General features: G+C 37.5%; 1 protein-coding gene across 2 annotated transcripts in view; it reads left to right on the top strand.

The window, feature by feature from the left end:
- Positions 1-21,985, top strand: part of GRM8 (glutamate metabotropic receptor 8) — an 845,421-nt gene that overhangs the window by 353,868 nt on the left and 469,568 nt on the right. For both annotated transcript variants that reach the window (XM_032761623.2, XM_058426349.1), the window contains exons 3-4: positions 21,016-21,151; positions 21,583-21,737. In XM_032761623.2, coding sequence (XP_032617514.1) covers positions 21,016-21,151; positions 21,583-21,737 — 291 coding nt within the window. The remainder of the gene's footprint in view (positions 1-21,015; positions 21,152-21,582; positions 21,738-21,985) is intronic.

The following is a 21,985-nucleotide window of genomic DNA, read 5'->3' as shown; positions in this document are numbered from 1 at the left end:
CTGTTCATATCCTTCTCCCACTTTTTGATGGGGTTGTTTTTTTCTTTTAAATTTGTTTAACAGACCATTTGCCCAGTCACAAATAGCAGAAATTTAAAAGAGGCCCTTTGATTTTTAAAGTCACGATAAACAGGGCTGGGCATGGTGGCTCACACCTATAATCCCACCACTTTGGGAGCCTGAGTAGGGAGGATTACTTGAAGCCAGGAGTTCAAAACCAGCCTGGTCAACATAGTGAGACCTTGTCTCTAAAGAAAAAAAAACATACTGCCGAGTGTGATGGCATATGGCTGTAGTCCTAGCTACTTGGGAAGCTGATGTAGTAAGATCAGTTGAGCCCAGGAGTTTGAGATTACAGTGAGCTGTGAAAGCACCACTGCATTCTAGCCTGGGTGACGGAGTGAGACCTTGCTTCTAAAAATTTTTGTTTTTAAATATAATAAAAATAAAAATTGAGATGGACTGTTTGATAAGGTACTACCACTAGAAGACATTGAACAGAGACTGGAGCATTCGTTTATTTATTTGTTAATCCAACAAACATGTATTTACCACCACTAAGGGCTCACACTCTGCAGGACACTGAAGATGCAGAGTTAAAAGCACATTTCTAACCTTAACCAATAGGCTGGTTGGGAAAATGTGTCCAACCAATGCTGGGAAGACAAGTTGGGAAGGTGTCTTGGAGGAGTGGACCCTTGAAAGGCATCTTGCAGGACATGTCCAGATGAAGGTTTGTAAGAGCATGAAATTAGTTGGTGGCAGATGGTTGTGGAGTTACTGATGTGAGATCAGACTGAAGTCTGAGCTAAATCATGAAGAGCCTTGTGTGCTATGCCATGAAGTTCAGATTTTGTCCTGGAAGAAAATAACGTGCTATTGAAGTATTTAAACAGAGAAGTAGCGTTCAACATCAGATTGAAATTTTAGACCACATACAGTATGTCAACTATTGAACCGGAGGCAGAAATACTGGCAAAGAGGTTATTACAGTAACCCAGGTGAGAGGTAAGGAGGACTTGAACTAAGGCCGTGGCAGTGAGGAGAAAGAAATGATGGCTGGAGTAGACTTGAGAGGGATTTGGGGTTTGAAACAGTAGGACTTAGTGACTCATTGAATGAGGGCAATTAAGCACAGTGAGGGGTGTAAGATAATTATCAGGTCTCCATCAAAGATATTGCTGCAAAAATTTCTCCGTGGATGAAAGACTAGGTTAAATAATATCTATAGTCTTTTACAGGTCTATGAGCTATAATTTAAAATTTTATTAACTTTCAGAACTCCTGACAGCTTACACTAATAATTTAAAATGTAATACAGCTAACATATAACACTTACATAGTATGATGGGATATCATTTTCCATATATTACATTAGGAGAACATTAACCATATAGTATTCAATATTGGCAAGTCTGCTATATAATCATATATTTCTAATAAAAGTATAAATTGGTATAAATCTTTTGGAAAACAATTTGGCACTATGTACCAAAAGCTATAAATAAATTCAACCTGCCATGAATTTATATCAAGGATACAGAAAACAGAATAGAAGAAGAAAGCTATATCAGGGAAATATGTATTGCAGTGATATTTAGAACTGTGAAATATTGGTCTTGACCTAAATGTCCAAGAAGAAGGAGAAGAGTAAGTAAAATCGGTTACATCAATTCTGTGGGATATTAGGTAGCTAAGAAAATGATGACTATGAGGACTATACAAGGAACGACTGTGTGCCAAGACTTAAACCACATCTTAGGTTCAAAATCAAATGTTCTTTCTGTTGCGTCTCTTGCGATAGCATGATAATGCTCAGTGGGAAACCAAACACAAAAAGTACATGCACATTAATAATTTATGGATTTTTGTGGATAAAGACTGAAAGAAATAATTTTTAGTGCTGGGATGGTAGGAATATGGACAATATTTTGTTAGAAATTTTTCTTTATGTCTTTGTGCTATTACTCCACAATGATGTTTTAGCAATTAAAAAAGTAAAAAAAATACCAAATCAGTTTTATTTTGGTTTCAGAATTGTATTGTTTAGATCTTCAGCTTTCCCACAGATTGCTTGTTATTATCCTTCCCAATTTAGAAGAGTTAGATATTTAATAATAGAACACATGTGCAGCAATTCTAGTACTGCATTCTGCTTTCTAAAAATTCATTCAGCACAAATTTCACAGAAGCCCACCTACACGTTTGAGCTATCTAATTTTTCACAGTTTTATGCCCATGTTGTGCTATGGCATCCATGCAAAAATAACTTGAATGGTAACCATTCGGCAGAAAAATAGAAGAAATCTTTGTGATAGCTCTGAAAATGATGAATCAAGTGCCATTTTGGGGAGTTTTTCATGTTTAATAATAATAAATGGAAAACATGAAGAAAAAGTTCCTGTTTTGAGGTCTTGCTCTCTTCTGTCACATTCTACCTGAAGTTATTAACCACTATCTCCTTTCCCTCCATTTCTATATATTTTCTCTCTCTCTCTGTCTCTCTCTCTCTCTCTCTCTCTCTGTGTGTGTGTGTGTGTGTGTGTGTGTGTGTGTGTGTGTGTGTGTCTTCTTTGCCTGTTTTTCTCTTGGTCTCACATAAATTGTCTTGCCTGCTGAGTTTCTAGGACGTTCACTGGGGTCTTGTTTTCCTGAAGTATTGTGAAGCAGCATTTATCTGCCTATGGATTTGGTTCTTATAAGGGCCAGTGACCTCTTTCTCCTTCATTTTCCTCATTCAACTTCTTATATACATTATAAGCTCAGAGAGGCTCCTAAGTTCATTAAATTCTTTTGCATGATTCTGTGTACAATTAGAGCCAGATAAGAACCTGATTCTTACTGACATCATCAGCTTCTAAGATTAGTATATTTTTCTATAAAGAGAGAATCAGAAGGAAGGGAAGAAGGAAGGAAGGAAAAAGGAAGGAAAGAAAAGGAGGAAGGAAAGAAAAGCAAAAAGGCAGGCAGTATCATGCATGTGAGGATTGTAGATATGAGTTGGTGGAGGGTGAGAAAAACCTGTTACTAGAAGACAATGTGCCAACCTGATATCACACGAGTTACTATATCTGGGACATCCATGAGATCCAGAGGGATTATGCAGTCTAATCCCTGTTGTAGAATGACATAATGCAGGAAAATAACTTAACATCTTTTGAGTTACATGATTGTTCCCAAGTCTATGCCCAAGTGATGTTTGAAATCCATGAGATTTAAAATGAATATTTATTATTTGGTATTAAAATGAAGGAATGCCCTATGAATCCAATACCTTTTATTTCTTTCATCACTTGGATCCCAAAGTATCTGTCAGTTGGGATACAGTCCCCTTGCTGGGCATGCGCCTCAGTGTGAGACCTTTCCCCCTATTGCTGATGTTTGATTCTCCTTTCTCTTGTGTAAGTGACGAGGAGAAAGGAGTCTCTTCATTCAGCAAGGAGTCTAGACGTAGGTGGCCCATTTGCTGTTGGAAAAGAAACCACTCAGATCCTTTCTGGAGAACTGTGAGGTAATTAATTCTAGAGCTTCGTGTCTACCATATATTAAAAAATACATGTAGATGTATTTGAATCACAGATTAATGGAATCTGTGATTTATTTCTCAAATAGAACTCATCAAATTTCAATCTGAATGGGTTAGTTCAGACTTTGCCAAGAAGCTTTCTCAAACCTCTTCTCTTCCTAAAAGCACTCATGCCAGAGTTTCAAGCTCTATCTGGAGGAGTTGGAAGACAGCCACTGATATATTTCACACTCTACTCCCTTTCCTTATGAAACACTACTGAACACCTACCAAAGTTATAAACTCGCATACTTCATAGCTAGGACACTAAACTCTGCCAAGGTACATGACTGCAAATACCTACCTCTGGGTTCTCACGTGTTTGCCTGTTCTCTGAAGCCGTTTTGTCCACTGAATTTCATTTTCTTGTGGCCCTTGAAGTGCTTAAAAAAGATTACTTGGGTAATAATTATGTCTGTATGTGAGAGAACTCTTATTTTCTTTATTATAGCAACAAACATATTATATTGCAAACAATATCCAGATAAAGTGTCAGTAGTGGTTTTGATTAAATGATAGGTCTTATTTGTTATTAAAACCAATTACTGATATATCTCAAAAGAACTTTTGACATTTGGATATCAGACCAATTAGAGACAGATTAGTAGGTTAGTGTTGACTTACATGAAAAGCAGATACTTTAAACCCAGGCAACATGGATTTTCATGTGGTCCTTATTATTTTAATCAATGCATGTTGTTTTCTGGATTTTGTTCCTAAAAATATTAAACAAGTACCTGTTATGCCACAAAACAAACAATCAGCATAAGTTAATACAGGCACAGGCATAAAGGTGCAGAAATGTTTTAAAGAGAAACCTGGTTACAGAAGATGCTTCCCTAACATATAGGACTAAAATTATCTTACTATCTTTAAACTCTTTTTTCCTCTGTATTAGTTTGTTCTCGCATTGGTATAAAGAAATACCTGAGACTGGGTAATTTATAAAGACAAGAGGTTTAATTGGCTCATGATTCTGCAGGCTGAACAGGAAGCGTAGTGGCATCTGCTTCTGGGGAGGCCTCAGGGAGCTTTTACTCATGGCGGAAGGCAAAGTGGGAACAGGTGTCTTACATGGCAGGAGCAGGACCAAGAGAGGGAGGGGGAGGTGCTACATACTTTTAAACAACCAGATCTTGTGAGAACTCACTTACTGTACAGTAGCAAGGGTGGATGGTGCTAAACCATTCATGAGAACTCTGCCCCCATGATCCAATCACCTCCCACCAGGCCCCACCTCCAGCATTGGGGATTACATTTCAATATGAGATTTGGATGAGGACACATCCAAACCATATCATCCCCACTCTCACTTAATGACCTTAAAAATCAGGGCCCCAAACATGTATTTTACCCAAGTGGTATTATATATAGTGCTACTGGACTTAACAAAAACCCACTGCCCTCCCTGTACTTTTGAATCTTGATCCCCAAGAACAATTGTTTCCAACCTCTTTAGCTCTTTTTCTGGTATTTGTCTCCATTTTTCACATAACATTTTTATGTTGCTATTTCTTGATTTTTTTTTTTTTTAGCTTTCATTTTGATTGTCTGTCTGCTACGGAAGATGACTTAACTCCCCACAGTGCACACATTGCACATGGATGTGTGTATGAACACACATACACTTCCTTTCCTCCAATCTTTCCAGTAGGATTGTATCATAATTCTGATTTAGTTAGTATTCAGTGCTTGTATTATCATGATTCTGCATTTGATGTTGGAGTTAATCTAGTGTACTAAAATACCATTTCTATTCTTAAACATTTTGTTTTTCCTGAAATTAATCATTTCTTGCTTTGTCATATGCTAAGATTTCTATATAACTTACCAATTCATCCTCAAACTTTGACAGAACTGTACATATCCTTTCAGTATATCCACCTCAAACACCTCAGTTTCTTTTCTTCTTGGAGATTCTTCTGGAAGCTTCCATTTCCCTGCTCTAATTTGGGTGGTATGATCTTTGGACCTTTGATGGCTGTTAACTCTGCTTCTCTTCATCATCACTTTGAGAAATCCCCTTTCCTTCTCCTGTGCTGAATTCCCTGCTGCTTGGATTCTGGGTCTTGTTTGTTCTTGTTTCCTTTCTTGATTGGAAAGCTTCCTTCCATCCCTGAGAAGCTTCCTAAAAAAGGTATGTATGGAAGGTAAATGATTTTTTTTTTAGTTTTCTTCATATTTTAAATAGACTTTATTCTACCCACACACTTGATATATAGTTTGGCTTGCTTTCTTTTCATTTCAAATAAAACTCATTTTTTCTTATAATTTTGAAGGTGTTGCTCCATTTTCTTCTGACTTCACATTATTGCTGTGAAAATCCTGAAACCATTCTGAGCCTTAATCCCTCTCTGTAATCGGTTTTTACTCACAAGTGTTTTAAAATTTTGTGTTAATGTTCCTTCCTATAGGGTTTTCTTCCTTCCCCTTCCTTCCCTTTTCTTTTTGCTGGCATTTTACATGTATTTTCAATCCAAAAGTTCTTGTTCTTCAGTTCCGAGAAATGTTCTTAAATTTTTCTTTGGTAATGGCCTCTCTTTATTTTCTCTTTTGGGGATTTCAAAATTGGAAAGTTAAGCCTCTTGAATGAATTCTCCAATTTTATGGTCATTTTCATTTGTTTTACTTTCTGAAATATTTTCTCAACTTGCTCTTATACCTTATCTATTGAGATATTTCTGTCTTTTCCTTTTTAATTTCTAGGAGCTGTTTCTTGCCCTCTGAATGTTTCTATTCTTTTAGCCTCCTATTCTTGTTGCATGGACACACTTCTTGTCTCTGAGGATATTAATAATCTTGAAGTTATCTGTGTATGTCTTATTTCTATGTCCTCTAAGTTTATCTCTTCTGTTTGTTTCGGTGCCTGACTTTCACAGTAGAGGCTCCTCTCAAATGTCTGCTATGATATTAGGAGTGAGGTGCTGACATGGTGTTTGTGAGCCTTGGAAGTGAGGACAAATTCATTGGCCAGTGGGCTTTACTTTAGCTCGAGCAGGTGGAATTGGTCATTTAGTTGGGAAACATCCATATAAGTATCAGTATGTCATTACCCTTGGACCAGATTCTCCAGAGAAGACTCTTCCAATTTTCTGTATGGGGTTTAGTGGGGGCAGGGGTGGGTGGGGGGAGATAAGTTAGGCTACTGCAGTCTGGATGCTAAACAGGGAGCGGGGACCAGGGACTATCCATTCAGTGTGCAGACTTTTATTCTATAGAAACTCGCTATGTCTTCAGCTGTGTTTGATGTCCCTGAGTTCATCCTCTATAGAAAATGACTCTCTGATCTTCTGTGCAGAGGGACTGGAGTTGAGGGAAGGGACTTTAGAGATTTTCAACCAACTCCATTTTCAACCGCACCTTCTGGAGCCTCTGGTACCTCCACTCCAGGGCCTTCATCATGTTAAGTGGAACACCAGCTTTGTTTCTGTTGGCCTCATCCCCAGCCCCACTCCTTGTGGGCTCTCACTGAGCTTTTTCTATTCTGGTAAGTCAATTGCAACTTGGTAATCATCTGCTTTTCAGCTTTCAAAACATTGATGACATTTCTCTCCTCTTTTCCCCGCCTTTTTTACAGTAGACAACTTAGTTGGGTATTTGGAGGAATTAGAGTGTCTTAGCTCAGGTTGCTAAATCAAAATACCATAAACTGAGTAGCTTAAAGAAGAGACATTTATTTATCACAGTTCTGGAGGCTGGAAAGTCTGAGATTAGGATGTTAGCCTGGTTGGGTTCTTGGTGAGGGCTGTCTTCCTGGCTTGCAGACGATGGCCTTCTCACTGTGTTCTCACATGGTGAATGGAGACAGAGACAGAGAGAGATCAGTCTGATCTTTCCTCTTCTATTAAGGGCACTAATCCCATGTGGGAGTCTTACTCTCATGACTTCATCTAAACTTCATTACCTCCTAAAGGTAATACTATCACATCAGAGGGGTAGGGCTTCAACATGTGAATTTTAAGGGTATACAGACATTCAGTTTATAACATGAAGGTAAATAAATGTGTTCTATTTTCTATGCTGAACAAGAGGCCAGGCCATGCAACAGTCCTTTTTTTTTTTTTTTTGCTGCTGCTATTAGTGAGTCTCAGAGTAACAGGATGGAAGTAATTGAAAGGGTGCTGTATCAGGTGGCTCATCTCCATTTTCAGGTTTTTAAAATGGGAAAGACAGAGTAAGAGAAGGGAAAGGGAAGGGAGAGAAAGGGAAAGTTGAGCAGGATCAAGAAATAGGAGAGAGAAATGGACGAGGAGAGGAAAAGCGAGACTATTATTGAAGAGTAAAATGGAAGCCATTGTTGTCTTCATCTTCAGCCCATCCCCAACACTCCTTTCATTTTTTTTTTTTTGAACTGACAAGAGAACTATAATGCTTCAATGAACTGGTCATCAGACCCCTAGCACCTGACCAAGGCTCCAATACTCTAACAAAAAATAAGTTTTTAAGATCCCCAGTCATGCTTTGACTTGTGAAGTCAGGATTTATAATTTTGAATTGGAAAAGTTTTCTGATGTACCCTCTAGTTCATCTCCTGTAGGCTTTTCAAAAAGCAATTTATTGTATTTTACATGATGTTCTATTCCCGTATTAGAACTTACATAATTCACAGTACTCATGGGAGGCAGCTATGTGGTATATTCATAGAAACACAAAATGTTGAAATTCAAAGGCATCTTGAGATCATCCTGTCAAGAACCCTTCTTTTTACAAATGAAGGAACTGATAGCCACAAATGTTACACATCTTGCCTAGGGTCATGCAGAGGGAACATGGGTGTGCTCCATTGCAGGGATGAGAAGAGGATAGCATGCCATGAGTGAACCTGAACGAGTGCTTCTGTTACTCTGTTTATATTCCAGGATCTTTTTTTTTAAAACAAGCTAAGCTGCTTTTCATTTGTAGATATTTACATGTTATATATGGTTAAGCTATAATGCATTTGCAAGGAGAATGAGTTTTATCTAGAAGTCACTGCATCAACAGAAATTGTAGAAATTATATCACAGAAATTTATGAAGTAACAAATTGTTATTCTTTTGTCATTTGCAGTTCTGATTGGTTTTCATTTTTGTGCTTGGATGATGTTGGGATTGTCGAAAGCTTAATGTTCTTTTCTAAGAACCCCCTTAGATAAACAATACCATTTAATGCAGAATGTTATAAAACACCTGCTATATTTCCTATAACACTGAGAATGTAGATGCTTTTGGTTTCAATAAAAGATTGTTTGACAGTGCATCTTTAAATTATGCAATATTGACCTGGCTTGCACATTTTCAGAATTTCCAATAATAGGAATAAATTTTTAAAAACCTATTCTCACAAGTTCTAATGTGTTTTAACATTAAAATAAAGCCTTGTAGATAGCTGTTTGATTAGTTGTGATTACATTTTATTGAGTCCAGCTGAAATCCTTCATTCTTAGGATTGATGTATTGCTATTTCATCTTCCAGTGGTCATTTTAATGGTTAACTTGATTTTTTTTCTGTATTCCTTCTACAGTAACATGAGTTGTCTGCCTCTTATTGTGGAAAAGTGAGATTAAATCTCCTTTTGTACATAAAGCAGGGTGTTTATTACATCATATTTAATGACAACATTGTCAAAGGAAATATGCATCTCTGTGGACTGGTAATATCCATTAGAAATAGATTTTGCGGGTTTTTTGCTGGCTGAATCAAGCATAATCTCACTTCTGAAATGTTTTCTGACTTGTTGATTCTGATGCATATCAATGTATCATACAACTATTTTTTATGCTTCTCTAACCACGTAATTCCAAGGCCGCTGGCAAGAGCCAGTAAATCTTACTTACAGTTGCCAAATTCCATTTTCTTGGTCTTTTGTCCCTAGGCTGCCCTATATGATAGCATTTCTCACATCAAATTGTAATATTTGTTTACATATTGTGTTGTTTACTGTTATCTCCTGAAGATGAGGGACTGTGTCTTCTTATTCATTCATGTAACTCCAGATTCTAACAGAGAGCTCAGCATGTAGCCAGAGCTCAGTTAATGCTCCATGAGTGATGACAGGCAGACCCGGGTTTATGGAGAAAGTAGCTTGCAATAGGCTCTTTTGAGAGGATGTCAGTCAGTGAAATTTCTGTCCAACTTGAACCAGACCAAAACACATTTATCTAAACTGTGCAGCCTTGATGATGTAAAACTTTGAAGTTCACATTTTGAATATACCACCTTACCTGTTGATGTTGTATTTAATTATGAACATTGAGGTGACCTAATGACCAAGGAGACAATTATTGAGAGATAATAGCCAAGTACAGTAATTATTTGCTATTAGGATTAGGTTGACAAGGTTTGCATTTGACTCCTCAATAGCCGTGTGATCTTGGGGACAGTTTTTTCCATGTAAAAAGAAATTTATAATGTTTACCCTACTAACTTGATAGCATTAGGATATTATGAGGCTGAAATTAGATATTAAAACATTAGTGAAATAGTATTTTTCTGTTTAAATATATTATTATTTGCTGTTTGTTCTAAAAGTAGATCTTTCATTAAGGAAAAGGTGATAGAATCGTGTGTGTGTGTGTGTGTGTGTGTGTGTGTGTGTGTGTGTGTGTGTGTGTGGTTGGAGGAGGTTCTTGCATCTCAAACTACTAACTGTCTTCTATTTTGAATAACATCTAGTCCAAAATGTATTTTGGCAAGAGTCCTTGAAAGAATTATGCTGGGCATGGTGGCTTCCACCTGTAATCCCAGCACTTTCGGAGGCAGAGGCAGTAGTATTGCTTGAGGCCAGGAGTTCGAGACCAGCTGGCCAACATAGCAAGACCTCTATCTCCACAAAAAACAGAAACATTAGCCAGGCATGGTGGCACACAACTGTAGTCCTAGCTACTTGAGAGGCCAGGGTAGGATTGTCCCTGGAGCCCAAGAAAATGTTAGATGGCTTGCTATCCAAAACATATGTATTCACTATCCTTTCTTTTTAGTACTATCTGAATCCAAAAAGTTAAAAACATAACGCATTTTTAACCTTTTTATGTACGAAACACATGGATCAAATCTTCCTATAGGGAATGATCTTGCATTACCTAGGGAAACACTACACGTTACTTGTATTTCCTTGAAAGACTGAGTTTTTAAATGCTTTGGGTGCTGATGTTTGTTCTCTGAAGTTCATTTCCTAGTTTGGTTACTGCCATACATTGGTCATTGTACAACCCTTGCTCAGAAGGGTTATTTGGCTAAAATAATAATGACCTTTCTGCTATCAGTTTCTTCTTTCTTAAATTGAGAATCTCAGACATTGTATCTGTTGAAAATGCTGCTTTGAGCAAAGACCCCTCACTGTTTGAAAGCAAATACATAGCAGAATTCGGGTAATGCTGATAAGTAGAATCAGATATTACTTGGTGCTGAGGAGAAGAGTGCACATAGATTATAAGCTCTAATAGCTGCTGTTGATGTACTGTTGAGAATGTCCTATCTGCAGAAGGTATTTGGAAATGATTTTATGATATGTACACATATAACACAGACACCAAGATACTTTGCCTTTTTCTGAATGATGGTGGTTTTAAAACATGGATATGCTTATGTATTTATTAGATAATTTCACTGTATCAGGAAACAGTGGCTTCTTATTTATTCACGTATTTGTCACACATCCAATGAGTGTTCACAGCTATCAGGCTTCGCTAGACTTGGAGATACACTGGGTTGTTTAATCGGTGCAATTCTGTAATGAAATTATTAATTCTGTAATGGGCTTAATTCAAAGTCTAATGCTGTTTTTTTTAAAGTCCAGAACAGGTAAGAAATTTAAACAGTGCTCACTTTGATTTCAATATTGTCTTTGTCATAATGGTTTTTCCAGGCAATGGGCTGGAAAATACGTCAGAGAGTCTGTTCATATCGGTCATTTGAGCATTTAGAGGGAGTTAGTTTTCTCTTTTGAAACTTTCCTGTCATATTTTTTGCTGCAAATTCTGGGAAACTCATTTGAAATGGCAAAAACAAATAGACAGAACAAAATAAAGATCACAAATCACTCACCAAAAAATAATCCAAAAAAGAATACAAACGCACACAGCACATTAATGAAATTCATTTAAACCTAGTCAAGTGCTCCTTCTTCCATTGTTCCTCACCCCACACTTGCTTTTTTGACCCTACAGAGAATTCCTTTTCTGCCCAGTTCCATAGATACCTCTGGACTGGGTGTTCTCTCTCAGCTCTCCTCTTTCTACTCTTGTTCTCTTTCATTCTCCCCGGACACCATTTCTCTTCTCCCCTTTCCCCTTCCTGGTTCTCTTCTTTTATATTTCTTTCTTTGTTTCTCTGAATCTTTCCCAGTTCCTGTACCCATGTCTCCTTAGACATTTCTAATTCAAAGGAAGAGGCAAGAAGAGGCAACATATCAGACATTCATTTCTATTGTGGTGAGCCTAAGTTTTTCTTCTAACTATACAGCTTTCTGCAGCCAACTCTGTATCCCCCTTGAGGAATCTCTAGTGTGAGCTGTGATTCTGTGTATACTTGGGGAGTGAAATTTGAGGTTTCTAGAAATAATGCAGGTGAATATCACTTGATGAAAGGCAATCACTGTTTCTGTGTGGGGGCTGTTGATTTTGATTTTAAACAATTTACAACTAGCAGGTGTTTTCTGAGGCAAACATAATGTGTTGAGTATCTATTGAATCTCTTCACAAAGCCCATTTGGGGAGCATCTTCTCAATCTTCAGATGAGGGACAGAGGTACAAAGAAGCCACCTCACTTACCCAGTCTCACATAGCTAAGAAGAGAAGGGCCAGGATTTGGACCTAGGAAGTCTGACCCTAGAGACGAGATTCATGTTCACTCCACTCCTCTGTTCCTCTGAGCACACCTCCAGATCTGTGGTGAGTTGTGGCTGAGTGAGAGCCCAGCGTGGACACTGACCCTGTGAATCTACCTAGACCTGATCCACCTCCAGATCACAGCATCTCTCTGAGAGTACATCTGCTGACAGGCAGGAGAGGGGCTCTCTGTGCCACGGTCCTTTTCTTTTCTTTTTAATTATGATTTTATTTTTTTAAAAAAGTATCTATTTTTATTTTAGATTTGGGGGAATACATGTGCAGGTTTGTTACAAGGTTATATTGTGTGATGCTGAGGATCGGGTTTCTGTTGATCCCATCACCCAGATGATGAACATAGTACCCAATAGGAAGTTTTCAGCCCTTGCCCCACTCCCTCCATCCTTGTGGAGTTTCCAGTGTCTATTGTTCCCATCTTTATGTCTGTGTGTACCCAAGATTTAGCTCACACTTATGAGTAAGAACATGAAATATTTTGTTTTCTGTTTCTGCATTAATTTGCTTAGGATTATGGCCTCTAGCTGCATCCACGTTGCTACAAAGGACAAGATTTCACTTTTTTATGGCTGTATAGCATTACACATTGTATATCTACCACATTTTCTTTATCCAGTCCACTGCTGATGGGCACCTAGGTTGTTTCCACGTCTTTGCTATTGTAATAGTGCTATGAGGAACATATAGGTACATGTGTCTTTTTGGTAGAACAATTTCTTTTCCTTTGGGTAGATGCCAAGTAATGGGGTTGCTGGGTTGAGTGGTAGTTCTGTTTTTGGTTCTTTGAGAAATCTTCATACTTCTTTCCACAGTGGCTGAACTAATTTACATTCCCACCAACAGTGTGTAAGTCTTCCTTTTTCTCTGTAGCCTCATCAATACGTTATTTTTTGACTTTTAATAATAGTCATTCTGACTGGTGTGTGATGATGTCTCATAGTGGTTTTGACTTGCATTTCTCTGTGACCAGTGATGTTGAGCATTTTTTTTCATATGTTTGTTAGCCACCTGTACGTCTTCTTTTGAGAAGTGTCTGCTTCTGTTGCAGTCTCGTTTCATAGTGGATTGTCTTTATTTCCCTATGCATGGTAGCACATGCTTCTTCTGTACCATTCCTTCATTGCATTGCTTTTCAGAGTCCCTTTAAGATTCCACATGGCATTTGATAGAGGAAAAAGTATAAAATGTTTGAAAGTGAGAAAGAGAAAATGAACATAAATATAAGTGCAGTTTTGCTCTTTTAATCCATGTTGGTAGAGATAACACTTTTTCTTTACAGTGATGTGCGAGATAAATCTTCCCTTTTGCAAAGTACACTTTAAGCTGATAAACTTACAGCTTCATGTTGTGCACTTTCCTGCTAAGTCCCAGTTGTACACCACGTAAGGAGGTGAAAATATTGTTACAGGAGGTGTGATTACACTTATTTAAACCATAGAATAAATTTTACTCAACTACCACTAAAGGACCAGTTACTTTAGGCCAAATTGTTAGTTTACTTATGTTTTCAGGAAGATGGAAATATAAATGATGCTAAGGATATTTAGGGTAGAGAGTTTATGTGTTTCTGTTGCCTTAAAAAAAGACACCTGGTCATTTTGTTTTGCTCCTTGCTATTATCTGAAGGCATGCTCATAAGAAATAAATAATGGTGGATGGGCTGTATCACATTTTTATTAGATCAAAGAATGTTTAATTCTAGGCAAATTTCTTATCGTCAAACTGTAAGACTAATCATTTTTAACCAATAGTCTAGTCATTCTCCTTAACGATCGATAAAATGGTAATTTTGTTTGCTTATTTGTACACCAAAACCAAGGTCTGTCATGTAGCTCTAACAAATTGTGTAACCAGAGACTTGAGTTGACTTAGGAAGAATTTAATTTGATGGAAATTGAGAACCAACTTGAGATACTGATAATACTGTAGTCATGTTGTTTTTTTTTAAAAAGCGCACTTAGTATTCTATACACAGCTTGGTAAGTAATTTCATCCCAATAAGTTAATCCTCAATTTCCATCACAGTTGGAACTTGGTGCTGTGACATTTTTTCTTGTTTTATTTTTCTCCTATTATTATTAATAGCGATTTTTGTCTTATAAATGATCAACTAAAAACATAATTCTTTATCCTTTTAGATTGGTTTAACAAAACTTCTTTATTGAAATACCAGAAAGAATTAAGATCCTATTTCTCCTACTCGTGCTGACTACAATTCCAGTTTTCTACCATTTGTATAGATTGCCTTTCTTTGTGCAACAAGACGTCTTTGAAAGGAAGTTTTAACATTAAACAATAACATTCTATTAATTATTTGCCTTATATAGCAAACAATAGTATACTATTGTTTCAGAAAAATATCTTCATTTTTGTATAAATTTCAATTATACATTATTAACACTAATGTACATATGGTGAATTGACCTTCAAGATCCCATCAGTGCATGACCTGTTATTCCTGTTTCTGGGAGTGCTATAGGCAGACAGCCTTCAGCTCTGAACCCCGTGAGGGAGTGCCCTGGCTACAGAGAGCTGCCTTGCCCAAGGTCACCTTCCCCTCTTCCAGAGTGGCCCAAATCTGATGACTCATTGTATTGGTCAGGGTTCTCCAGAGAAACAGAACCAAAGAGATTTTTTGTCAGATACTGGCTTACATAATTATGGAGGCTGAAAAGTTTTACAATCTGCTGTCTGCAAATTGGAGACCCAAGAAAACCAGTGGTGTAGTTTGAATGCCTGAGAGCCAGAGGCACTGAGAGCAGAAGATCAATGTCCCAGCTCAAGCAGTCAGGCTGAGTTCATTCAGCCTTGGTCTACATTTTTGTTCCATTTAGGCCCTCAATGATCCCAGCCTGCATTGGAGAAGGTAATCTGCTTTACTCAGTCCACTAATTCAAGTGCTAATCTTTTCTCTCTTTTTTTATTTGTTTGTTTGTTTTTGAGACAGAGTCTCGCTCTGTCGCCCAGACTGGAGTGCAGTGGCGTGATCTCAGCTCACTGCAAGCTCCGCCTCCCAGGTTCATGCCATTCTCCTGCCTCAGCCTCCCAGGTATCTGGGACTCCGGGTGCCCGCCACCACGCCTGGCTAATTTTTTTTTTTTTTGTATTTTTAGTAGAGACGGGGTTTCACCATGTTAGCCAGGATGGTCTTGATCTCCTGACCTCATGATCTGCCCGCCTTGGCCTCCCAAAGTGCTGGAATTACAGGCATGAGCTACCCCGCCCAGCCAATCTTTTCTGACACACCTAGAAATAATATTTAACCAGCTATGTGGGCAGCTTGTGGCCCAGTCAAACTGATACATAAAATGAATCATCACACTGATTGATGTGGAGGTATAATGGCCTGGCCTTTGTGGCCTGTTTTAAAGCAACTCTGAAGGCCATTCTTGCCTCAGAACTTCTTGTGGTGTCAGCAGCCTGTCACTGGGCCACAGCCAGCTGGATTTCTCTGCCTGGATTTCTCTGCTTCCCCTGAGCCCTCCATCAGGTAGATGCCAAGAGCAAATTTTGTGCATTTCAAACTCCTTCTGAGGTCTGCTTCTAGGAGAGTCCAACAGTATTACCTCAACACATTAGATTCCAGCCTCTTAAAAAGATAGCGCAAATGTTTGAATGAAACAGAACATGTGGTTGTTTCCATAACAACTTTTGCTTAACAATTGGCACCCGTTAATATTTTAATAATTTTAACCATTTTATTAAAGAGTTAAATTCTAATGTCAACTCAGATATTGGAGCCAAATCTTTACTACTTATGGAATCCATTTGAAAGGAGAATTAATTCTTGGGGGTAGGAACTGGGGGATGGGAGAAGAATGTAAATAACTTTTCTCATTCTCTCACCTTAAAATTGCCCCGATCACATTGTAATCAACAATGATGGAGTGAAATCTAGTCATTTCATCTATTGGCACAGGCAAGTGAGCAAGTATCACTTTTCAGAATTTAGGATGTTTGATAATATTACCCATAAAATGGTGAAGTTTCAAAAATATGATCTGTTGAAAAACCCTTGTTTTAGGGCTGAATATCAAGTATCTCTCAGTGTTGGTGATGATTCTTGTCTGATTATGATTATTACTGTTATTAACACTAATAATAATGTGCTACATTGGCATAGGAATTTACCCTTTATAATTGGACTCTCACAGTATACCTGAGAGATAGTTACTATGAACCTCATTACAGAGATGAGGAAACTGAGAGATGAGAGACTTTTCAAGATTACATGGGGCCACCCTCAGATCTTCTGACAAGTCTATTTTCATTCTCATTCCACCATCTCTCTGCACTAGCAAATCAATACATACAAGCCTTTTATCTCTCATATCTGAGACAACTGAACACTCACCCACAAGTCTCAGCCTTCTAAAGAGGTAAAAATTCTGAAGTGGCATTATTTACAAATTTGCTCTTGTATCAATATGAGGAAATTCTAATGCCACTCTACAGATGAATACACTAAGGCTTAGGTAGTATTCTAATTCATGGCACCCTAATAAAAACTATTTTGGGAGGCAGATCCCATTTCAGTGACAACTTCCTCTGAATTGTCATGGCCCCAATTTTTTTTTTTTACTTATTTTAATGACAGCTACTTTTAAACATACATTTACATGTAGCCCTACTTGATGGAGAAGTCTTTGAAAGCAGCAGTGTCTCATTTCTATTTCTCTATCCTAGCAGTACCTGTCACAACTCTTCCGTTTATTCATTCAACAAATATTTGTTGAAGTCTATGTACCAAACACAGTGATACGTGTTGGGGTATACTGATAAATTTGAAAGACAAGGTTCAATACTCATGGATTTCTAACCGAAGAAGAAAAAGAAAAAGAAGTAACAAAAAAAACAAGTAAAATTAAAATTATTATGATTGCTGCAATACAAAAGAAGTGGAAGACAAGAACCTCAGAAAAGTCTTCCTGAGAACATGCATCAATAGAAACAATTGGAAAGTTTGGAGGGTAGACCGGCTATATGCTGAAGAGCTTTAAGTTACTTCTATAATCTGCATGGATTCCAAGTATTTTAATTAAGCTCTTATTTAGGATAACAGAAGGACTGTATTTATGTAGCTGTCAATTAGATTTACAAGGGACAACTGGCAGGGTTTTAAAAAAAGAGTCTTTAAATTTGCTTTATCTTATCCATCAATCATTTGCAGTCACTAAACCATTAAGCCACAGGTATAGTCAATTGTGGATGGGCAAGATGATGGAAGAAGTCTAGACTTAGAGGCAGATAAATCTGGCTTTGAACCTGGATTTCAGTATCTTGCAAGCCGTCGATACCCCTGTTTCTCATTTTCCTTATCAGAAAGATGGTCATGATACAAACTTTCAAGTTCTGCCATTAGGAATAGAGATGGTGTCACTGAGTAAATGAGACTGGAAAGGAATGATCATGTGTATTATAAAGTATACATAAAGTGTTAAATTCAACAAATGATCTTTAAATTATTGTTAAGTAACCAGAAGGAAAAAAATACACAGGCTGCAAGGAAAGTAGCCAGGAAATTCTAGAAAACAGCGAGTTATAAACTCCTTCATACAACATTTTGCCTGTAAATACTAAGCTTTAAAAATTACAGAACAGGAACACCCCTGCAGAGTAGGAAAGTTAATGTCCCTTGAATTGTACACAATTAGTAATCTTTCAGACTGAGACATGGAAGAATAGATGTGGTGGACACATTCTTTGATGAAGGGCAACTTCTCTTCCTCTCACCCACCCCAGGAATTTAAATCAGGACACAGAGTCTCTTTAAAAAGTCAAGCAATGGATGTGGAGTATCGTATGGAAAACGTATCTTTGAGGTCTGAATCTTTGAATTTCATTTTATTTTTAAAACCAAATTCTAACAGTATATAATGACCTCTTCCTCTTATGAAGTCATAGGACTATTTTAGGGGATGATCTATTTGTCATTTATGACTGAACTGTGGTATATCTTATGCTGTTATCTGTGTTACCTAATTTACACCCTTGTCTGACATTTCTTATGTGTACGTATTGTCATTCAATTATATCATAACTGCTGAGGACTGGCAGTCTTTGTCTGTAGCTCCTGAAACATAGTAGACCATGAGTGCTTATGAACAGATTAGCTGTCTGGCTTTTTGACTGATATAAAGAAAGAAAGTGTGAATGGGTATCAGGGTTAAGGAAATAATCCCAGTCTTCTAACTACAATCATTTGAGAAATAATTAATCTACACTTTAATAAAATATCCACAGGCACCAAACAGCACAATGCCGTGTGGAACAGGTTCTCTACAAGCATTTGTTCAGCTTAAATAGATTAATAGTTCAGTGCCTCTTTCCAGGAAAATTCAAACTGACCAGGTTGAAAGACATGAGGTGAGGTACAGGAATAGCAAAAAGTGAAATGGATTTAAGCTATGTTAAAATTCAACTCAGCTAACTCAGCTCTTTACAAACAAAAATGTTTAATAGGTCCATGGTGAATAAATAATGAATTCAGATTAAACTATATTTGGATTGCTTGTTTGCTTCTTCTGAAACAGTAATAATAAAAATTTTCAGAACTTAATTTTTTATGGCTACAGAGTCAGTAACAGTCTCAGAATGATACTCAGCATATAACATCTGCTGTACATATTAGGTCCGATCACGGTGCCCTGGAAATCTATCGTTTGGCTACCAGACGTTTCTTCTTTGAAAGTCTACTAAAGCATAAAGCTCGGCACGTACTTCTCCTGCTGATGAACTTAATGGATTCGCATTGTTTTCAGGATAAAGTCCAAGTTATTTGATGTCTTAGTCTCTTTGGGATGCCATAATAAATTATTATAGGAGACCAGTGCGGTGTTGGTGGCATGTGCCTGTAATCCCAGTTACTCCGGAGGATGAGGTGGGCAAATCACTGGAGCCTAGGGCTTTGAGGCTACAGTGAGCTATGATCTGGCCACTGCACTCCAGCCTGGGTGACAGAGTGATACCCCCATATCTAAAAAATAAAAAATAAAAATTATCATATACTGGATGGCTTAATCAATAGTAATTTATTTTTACAGTTCTGGAGGCTGAAGGTCGGAGAGCAAGGTGCCAGCATGGTCAAGAGCTGATGAGGGCCCTCTTCCTGGTTCAGTGTCTTTTTGCTGTGTCCTCACATGGCAGATGGTGCAAGAAATCTCTCTGGAGTCTTTTTTATAAGGGCACTAATCCCATTCATAAGGACTCCACTCTCATGACCTAATCACCTCCCAACAGTCCCATCTCCTAATCCTTTCACACTGGGCATTAAGTTTTAACATGAACACTCAGCCTACAGAATTTGGCTTGTCTAACAAAGCCATTCTCAAGCTGGACCTGGTCATTGTTTCCAACTTCAAACCCAGCCAGTCTCTACCATAGGCCATGATCATGCTAGGTTTTTACATACTTTGGCCTCCACCAGACATGTTCCACTTTTGTCCCCAAATGGATGTATATTTGCTCTTTAAAATTCAGCTCTCTCAAGCACTTTAGTTACTCCTCCTTCTGTGTTCTCATTGTATTCGGTATCCTATTAATTATATACTTTATTATCTATTCCATGGTAACTTATTCAAATGCCTATTTCCCAGACTAGGTGGTAACTCCTGGATTAGACTGTGCATTTCCAATGTTGAGCCCAGTGCATAGAATATAATGGCATCCAATAACAGTTGGATGACTGAGTGCATTATCAGTTGTTTGGAAGTAAAAATGCCTTTGCCTACTGAAGCAATGCTATAAATGGTGATTTAATTCTTAGCTGACTAAAAAAAAAATACTGTTTATACCATAATGCAATTGAAACCTATTGCTAATATTGCTTTCTCATCTAGTTTCAGAATGTTATCTCTCTGTTTCACTGCAATTGGGGGAACCTCTTTCTTCTCCTCCTACCCCAGCCCAGAGGCCGAGATCTTTTCTATACTTTTCTCTTTTGTCCCTCATTGCCTAAGAAGGAGAGGCCAAAAGAAGGTTCTTTCATTTTACTTGCAGTGAAAATGAGATGGTATTTCTGCCATTTCAATTTTCACAGTGGAGATGTATGTCAATCCAAAGTTGGCATCTTTGGGATTTGCCTGTGTCTTACATAGTCTTGAAGACCACTTGTCTCATAAGACATTGCTATGCTGATGTGTGAGGACCTTGCTGCAGTTCTATTAGCTATACAATGAAATTAACTTTAAAAGAAGTCTACTAGTAAATAAAAGTAACAAAAGGACCTTGCTACTTAATAAGGGTCTCAACTATAAGACATACTCATACTTTTATTAATTCTGTCACTTGTCCTTTGGCTTATGTTGCATAAATCAAAAGAGCCCTTCTTCTTTCCACCTTTTGACTCTCATCACACATCTTATACACCTTGGTTTTCTTAGCTATATCCACAAAAATTATGTTTAAATTTTGGGAAACAAACCCATGTCTGATTAATAATTGTTGTCATTTATTTGGTGAATATATTCTAATGCAAACAAACACAATTGCTCATAATAGGTGAGAGTGACACATATTTTGAGAAATAATATTCGTACAGAAGTATGTGCTTTTATAAAGTAGCTAATTGGGTTTGCTAATTAAATAGTCTTTCTGAATCACCCCCTCCCTTCTTTTTTAAATAGGTGGTGTTTGCATTGCTCAGTCACAGAAAATCCCACGTGAACCAAGACCTGGAGAATTTGAAAAAATTATCAAACGCCTGCTAGAAACACCTAATGCTCGAGCAGTGATTATGTTTGCCAATGAGGATGACATCAGGTGCTGATTACTTTTCTTCTGTATGTAGGGTCAGATTTGAGTCCCATATCCTCTTTCTAACATATTTCATGTTCAACATAAAAGCTTGTAATTCCCTTCCAATAACAGACTGCCTTCTGCTGCCTTCTAGTTTGTAAATCTGAAATACCTACAGAGTAAAACTTGGGGACTAAATGAGATAAGACAAACAAAGATGACAGACAGAATGATGTGAATGAGGTTAAGGATAAGGCTAATTAACATATGTTGGAGTTAGTCTCTGCTATCTTGCTTTTAGGAGATGATAAGACTCGGGCAGTTAGAATGATCGTCTTAATTGTTAAACAGTGATCTACCGAGTGTATACAACTTCCTAAAGCTGGTCTTGTAATATTCATAATTGTGGTATTTTTAATACATGTGATATGCATTATTTATTTTTATTCCTATAGGAGGATATTGGAAGCAGCAAAAAAACTAAACCAAAGTGGGCATTTTCTCTGGATTGGCTCAGATAGTTGGGGATCCAAAATAGCACCTGTCTATCAGCAAGAGGAGATTGCAGAAGGGGCTGTGACAATTTTGCCCAAACGAGCATCAATTGATGGTAAGAATGCACCGTAGAGAATTTGTTTTATTCCAGTTGGATCTGAACTCAAAGGCAAAACTGGAGTATCATAATATGAGGAAATGCACTCATTACTGATGGCGTGATACAAATTTTAGCTTTGGTGGCAGAATTGTCAAGACCAGTATTTAAACCAGCATGCATATGCGCATATATATATATATATATAACAGATATATATAACATATATATAAAACATATATATAACATATATAAAAAACATATGT

The sequence above is a fragment of the Hylobates moloch genome, unplaced genomic scaffold (genome assembly GCF_009828535.3).
Source record: "Hylobates moloch isolate HMO894 unplaced genomic scaffold, HMol_V3 SCAFFOLD_1, whole genome shotgun sequence".
Classification (NCBI taxonomy): domain Eukaryota; kingdom Metazoa; phylum Chordata; class Mammalia; order Primates; family Hylobatidae; genus Hylobates; species Hylobates moloch.
Note: the sequence above shows the minus strand (reverse complement) of the source record. Positions and strands in the feature narration are given on the sequence as shown.